We start from the raw sequence: 6663 nt of genomic DNA, 5'->3' as shown, positions 1-6663 counted from the left end.
CCGCTGGGTGTTGAGAAAGAGAAGGAAAATAGGGTTTGGGAGAAGAGAACAAAAACTCAAGCAGAGAGAGAAAACAAAGGCTCGGCTCCCTGTCTGTCTGTGCGGGGAGGGGAGAGATAGAGAGAGAGTGAGCAAGAGAAGCCATTGCTGCGGTTGCAGAGGAAGGAAGCAAGGAAGGAACGAACGAGCGGGAGAGAGAGAGAGGAAAAGTTGGTGAGTTTGCAGCTGCTGCATGCTCCCACTTCCTCGCTGTCGCCTCGTCGTCTCCCACCTCCTCCTGCTTGCTGAACGCTGCATCGCTTCGCTTGCATGCGTACGGTCTCTTCTCCGTATAAAGCGACGCATGCCACCATGCCGGCCGTCCTTGCATTGAATTGCGTCGCATCAGGCATGCCGCATGCAGGAGCTCGGCAGCCTCCTGCATCGTTAACTCTGCTGCCGCATTGCGGCACGGATTTGTTTACTGCGCTGCGCGGTGCCGCGCCACAAGCCTGTCTTTTTCTCTGACCCTGCCTGTCTATCGGTGCGTGCATGTGCTCCATGGTTTACGAAACCGGTAAAAACCGGCGGTAAACCGGTCGGTTTACCGAAACCGGCGGGGTGCGGTTTCGGTAAACCACCGGTTTTTTTCAAAATTTGTTCTAAATTTAAAAAATTTGAAAAAATTCATAAAACCCGAAAACCGCTGATAAACCATTTTCTGGGACCGGTAAACCGTTATTTGAGACCGATAAACCGCCAATTTTTACCGGAAAACCGGATTTAATACCAAAACTGAATATTTAGTGGTCAATTTAGTCATATTAGTCTTGTTTACTATTATATGCTATATGTGAAGATGTTATATGTTATATGTGAAGATAAACCTGTAGCTCAAGTCCAGTTTAGGCATTTAGTGGTTAATTTCGTTTTCATTTCCTGTCCAAGATGGAATCTATAGATCAAGTAGCTTCATTTCTTCCAATAACTATCCGTCTAGACAAGACTCAATCTAGAACCCTTAGCTCTAGTTCTTCTATATGTGTATTTAAGATTTGCTCATCAGGAGAAAAATCTAACACTTGGTGAGGTGCACATGCAATACACAAACACCAAACATACATAGAGATGGCAATGGGTAAGTACCCACCGGGTATTAGTACCCCATATCCATACCCACGATAAAAAAATAACCCCATTGGATCACCCATATACACTGGTGGGTATGGATTTACTCTCATACCCATACCCATGTGAAGGTAGAACGTTCTAATACCCGTTTACCTATTGGATAAAGATTTTTGCCCAATAACAGACCCACGGGTAGAATATTTAGCTCATATACATACCCTAATGGAGTAAATACATGTCACTATCATTATATTTTGTATAGACCTATCACTATAACAGATTGAAACAATATCACGATCCCTCCAACATGCCTGAATACTATCACTATGACTCGAGATAAACATGTGAGTATTGTGAAATAAGTCGACCTATGTGTCGTTGCCTCGTTTGAGAGTTGTAAAAGAACTTGTATTTGAGTATTGCGAAGTTCGCTGGTTGTTTATTGCATGAAAACTGGAGTTTGTGGTTGCATATGCATGTTATATGTTATTTTGGTGAACACATGTCGTGTGGATCAATTATATTTACTATGTAATGTGAATTGAACAAACTACAAATAAATCTTGTCAATATTTTCCATTTTTCTGTAAAAAATAGCAAAAACCGGTTCGTTTCGCGGTTAACCAGCGGTTTAGAGCGGTTCTTCGTCGGTTTTTCACCGGTAAATCGGTTCGAATTCAAATTGATTTGAATTGGTCAAACCGGTCGGTTTTTACCGGTTTTTACCGGTTTACCGTCGGTAAACCGTTACCGGTGGGTAGCGGTTTTAGTATAGAAAACGGTTTTGTAAACCGTGATGTGCTCTCGGCTCTCCGCACTGTTCCGTTCAAAAGCTTGCCAGCCCGCTTTTGCTTCATCCGGCTGCTGCTCGCTGGAGTCGCTTGCGCTTACGCCTGCCTTTTCGCCTCGCTGCAGGACGAGGGGCGAGGGTGGAGGAGCAGCAGGGCTGCGCAGCGAGGCCGGCCAAAAGGACATTCGGCGCCGTGGGCCCGCCGCCCTCCAGCTGAGCAGGGAAGGCATCGGCGAGGGAGGCGGTGGAGGAGGATCTTCTCTCACGTCAAAAAGAGAGCAGGGAAAGCATAAATTAAAGGCAGGAGGAGAAGAGAAGGGGGAAGGCGCAGGGCTTTCCAGCCGCACAAAGGAAGAGGCTTCAGAAAGAAGAAAGCTTCGGTCTTCTGACGGAGAGGGAGAGCAAGGCATCCAGTGAGCGTGCCTGTGGGCTCGCGATAAATAGCGGCGGCTTGAAGCCGAGGGAGAGCATCAGGTGCTCTTGCCACCACAGCCCGCCGTTGTGAGAGCTAGCGTTGGAGGTGGCGATGGCGGCATTGCAAGAGCAGCAGGAGGAGGACCGCGACGAGGGCGAGGGCGGGAAAGACGACGACGAGGAGTCAGAGGATGATGGGGTAGGGTGGGGGCAACTGATCTGATCTTCTCTTGACGCTTGTCCCGAGGCGTCCTGTCCGCTTGTGGCGGTGTAGCAGTAAGATATTGGCGCAATAGGCTCAATCACCTTTTTCCCCCTCTCTGTCTCTTCATTTTCTTTCCTGCTTCTACGTTGCTGTGCTTGATTTTTTAACCACTTTTGTTCCTATAAATCGATGAGTCTAATTCATCACTACTCCCCCGTGAAAATTCGTTCCATGTCGATGTTCTGTTCTTGGTGATTTGCCCGGTTTGGAATTACTAGAACGGAAGGACAACGGAAACCTCATCGTCTCCGTCTCCCCTGCTCTGGTTGAGATCGCGGTGCACTTTGCTGTCGATCGCCCCATGATGGGCGTTCCAGGCCCTCTGTCTGACTCTGACCCCCTGTCGATCGCCCATGGGCAGATGCAAAGCTCCAAGCGCAAGGAGACGGGGGGATGGAGCAAACGGAGAAAGCGGCCGACCGCGTGCTCCCAGCCGTTTCCTTCTTCTTCCATGCCGCGCGCTCCCTCGGCGCGGGGAGAGATCATCGGTGGGCCGCTTGTTTGCTCAGCTTCCCTTGCCATTCCCACCCAACCGCCTCGACCCGCCCTAGCTGCGTGCGGTGGCGTGACGGCGGACGCCGACGCCGGGCTAGCTCCACCTCCACGTCGTCTCGGGTGGCCCTGGCAGCCACGCCCACGCTGGTGATCACTCTGGGACGAACGCAGAGGGGATTTTGTTTTTGTTTTGTTCTTTCTTTTACGCACTTTGCGGAGTGCGGAGAGCAGGAGCAATGGTGACTTGAATGAGGGGCTGGGCCAGGTTCAAACCGTGGCCTGCCATGATGGGCCGGGGCTGTCGACCTGCACCCTGGAGTAGCATGATTTCGTTGGACGGATCAAATCATATCCAGTCTGATTGGATGTCTGCGTGCCTGCGTATAGATAGATGCATGCTAATAGTATTAAAATAACTTATTTTATAACTACTCATACAACATGTGACTTTCACATATGGAGCTTGTTCGGCTGCCATTTTCATCCAGCTGCAGCTGCAAACAAACACTGTTCCTACAGCAGCAAGCAGCAGGCGGCTGCAGCAGCTGCCACTGTAGAAACTAGCAGCCGAACAAGCCGCCACTGTAGAAACTAGCAGCCGAACAAGCCGATGGTGTCCCAATGTTATATGGCCGTGTCATATTAAATCAATGTTCCTCTGAAGGAAACACAGACAATATATGTCCAAAGCCTAAGGATATGTGAAAATCTACACTTATATGTCAGGGATTATAAGTTAGAAGCCTTGTGGACAAAAAAAAAGGTTCTGAGCTAGGTGATTAGGTCCAAGACACCATGTCTAGGAAGAAGGATGTTCATGATTTGAAATCTAAATTTACTTCGTTTAGCAGAAAAAAACATTTTATTTTCACTTCTAAGGCCGTATATTTCCCTTTTCTGCTCATGTATTGCAAACAGTTTACAATATCCTACTTTGCATAGTAGGCGTTCTACCAGACTAGATGGTGCTGCCTGAGAACACACCATTGTAATAACATCATTCCGGTCTGATTATTGCCAGTTATCTGAACGTTTCTTCTGCTAATCTATCAATGTCTGTTATCATGCAAATCAATCTTTAGGGCCCGTTTGGCACAGCTCCAGCTCCTGATTCTAAGCGAGGATCTGGAGGAGCCGTGCCAAACGGGTATTTTTTTAAACTGATTCTTGTGTGCAGCCGAAAGATCGGGAGTCGTTTTTGTGAAGAAAGGTGGGATCTAAAAAAACCTGCTCCACCCTCCCTTAAAACAGCTCCTCAACCAACCAAATATGGACCTCCCCTTAAAGTTTGATCGAAATTACCCGCAATTGCCATTGGACAAAAACATAACGAGCCAATTTATGGATTAAACATTTGAGACCATTTTATGCACTACTATAATGGAAATATTTTATATGTTATTGTTTCATATTTTTTTCCGTATATGCATCCTACTTATTGGTTTGTAACAAAGTTGAACTGCAAAGGGTAAAACAGACAATCGCCACAGACCACCAACTCTCAGAAGACAAGAATCAATTTACTTGCCAAACGGTTTTAAAAATGATTCTGATTTTCTAGGAGAATCAGGAGGATCAGCTCCTCATGAGGATCAGGATCTGGAGCTAAAGAAGCAGGAGTTGGAGCTTTGCCAAACGGGCCCTTAATAACTGCGTTCTCATGGACCATTGTCATCTTTACTTCCTGGTCTTTATTAAGCCTGCAATTTTTCATTTTTTGTAAAAGGCGTCATCCTAGCCCAACAAAAGATATGCTTGAGCCATTACTCCGGCCCCCTTTGGCAGGGCCGCAGGGCTCCTAACGGCTTCGGCTCTGGCTTCTCTAGCTTCTTGGTTTCTCTAGAGAAGCCAGAGCCGTTTTGTAATTCATTTGGTAAAACAGCTTCTCACGAGGAGACGGTGGCAGAGACTGTAATTTCGTGAAACATTATTGTGTGCCGGATAGAAGGAGCCGGTAGAAGTTTGTTTTCTCGTGCTTCGGCTCCTAATAGCAAAACGGCCCTGGCTCTTTGATGGCTCTCCGTGAGGAGCCGTTTTTTTAATACCGTTTGGTACGGCTTCACGAAGAGCCAGAAAAAGAGCCACCGAGAGAGCCCTGCTAAAGGGGGCCTCCATATCGCCTCTTCCGGTGGCCTAATTCTGAATGTGTCATCCTCAAAGGCATTATTAGGTGAATCACTTGATAAACCAAAGGTTATATTGTTTGTGTATTATTTTGCTTTTTTGATACTTCATTATAGATGATAATATACTCTTATGCTGACTCTTTATTACTACATAACATGCACAACAATGACTCATGTTTGAACAAGCTTGTTATGATATTGGATACCAGATGCATGGCACAGGTGAGGGAAATGAAGTCCCCATTCTAATTTACTGATTCCAATGAATCCATATAACTTCCCCTGTTGCGACACACAGACAATTTATTTATGCAGTGGAGACTTACCTTTTTTCTGAGTACTACCATTACGAGCTTGCAGGCTTTTCTTTACATGATTAGATACTCTGATGCATGAAAATAATCTCTTTGATGGGTTGTTTGTAATTGTGAATCTGAAGCCATTCAAGTCCTGTATTTAGGCATTTTCTTCACATGCCCTTCTAGCTCATAGGCCTTCAGGATTATTGTGGTTCAGAACCTAATCTAACCTTTCTTTTTGTTGCCTGCGGCAGCATGAGCATGAGTGGTCTGTTGCAAAAGTTACTGTGATTTTCTAAGCGATGAAATTATTAGCTTACAGGTCAGGAGGGTATATGCTGACAACTTTTGCATGTAAAATACACGGTGCGATGCGACTGATTTATATGTTGTATGGACATGTAAAGCTACTAAAAAAGTTGTGGAGAGTTATTGGTTGTGCCGTACTGAACAGCACAAGAAAAACTTCTAAACATGTTCTTCATTACGAACTTATGGTACCTAAGAAATGCCTATGTCAAGCTGTCAGGAAAAGTACCATAGATATTATACTTTCTTGCCTTATCAGCCTTAGCATAGATATTATACTTTGTTACCTTGTCAAGCTTGAGACGATGACATTATCTTTTGTATAGTACATTGCAGTATCAATTTCCATCTCTTAATCATGCAGTACTGGTGGAAACATATCTGTTTGTTTTACACCTAATGATAAGAATAATCATCAACATATTTTTCTGTTAACGAAACAATATATAACACGGTGACACTGTGTACGCGCACATGTACGCGCACTAAATACTAGTTTCCATTCCACCTGTCATGGACATGTATGATGTATCTCTTAATATGGTTCTATTATAAAGAAATGTATTTCCCTTTATTACATACTATAATATTATCAGATTTTTTATATTTTTATTAGTCCAACTTAGAGATGGCAATGAGGACCTAATCCTCAAATTCCCGTAGGAATTTCTCTATTAAGGAATGGGGATGAGGATAATTTAGTCTTCGCGGAGGATGAAATGGGGAAAGTTTTGTCCCCATCGGGTTCGACCGTTCGAGGGACGGGGATGGAGAACCACCCCGCATACTCGTCTCACGAACTTGATTTTTTTTTAAATTAGTTCATTAATATGTTAAAGTTATACTAAAATTCGA

At 45.0% G+C, this 6663-nt stretch overlaps 2 protein-coding genes across 2 annotated transcripts; both read left to right on the top strand.

Moving 5' to 3' along the window:
* Positions 1 to 1971: 1971 nt before the first annotated feature.
* LOC103654183 (uncharacterized) lies at positions 1972 to 4111 on the top strand. Its single transcript, XM_008681011.4, has 2 exons — positions 1972 to 2513; positions 2941 to 4111. The coding sequence occupies exons 1-2, from the start codon at positions 2427 to 2429 to the stop codon at positions 3223 to 3225; spliced, it is 372 nt and encodes a 123-aa protein (XP_008679233.1). The 5' UTR covers positions 1972 to 2426; the 3' UTR covers positions 3226 to 4111.
* A 497-nt stretch (positions 4112 to 4608) lies between these two features.
* On the top strand, positions 4609 to 6412 carry LOC100276751 (uncharacterized). The gene has a single exon (NM_001150466.2). The coding sequence runs from the start codon at positions 5802 to 5804 to the stop codon at positions 6132 to 6134; it is 333 nt and encodes a 110-aa protein (NP_001143938.2). The 5' UTR covers positions 4609 to 5801; the 3' UTR covers positions 6135 to 6412.
* The last annotated feature ends 251 nt before the right edge of the window (positions 6413 to 6663 follow it).

This window comes from Zea mays, chromosome 4 (genome assembly GCF_902167145.1).
Source record: "Zea mays cultivar B73 chromosome 4, Zm-B73-REFERENCE-NAM-5.0, whole genome shotgun sequence".
In the NCBI taxonomy this organism is placed as follows: domain Eukaryota; kingdom Viridiplantae; phylum Streptophyta; class Magnoliopsida; order Poales; family Poaceae; genus Zea; species Zea mays.
The sequence above is the reverse complement of the archived record's forward strand: the minus strand, read 5'-3'. Positions and strand labels throughout refer to the sequence as shown.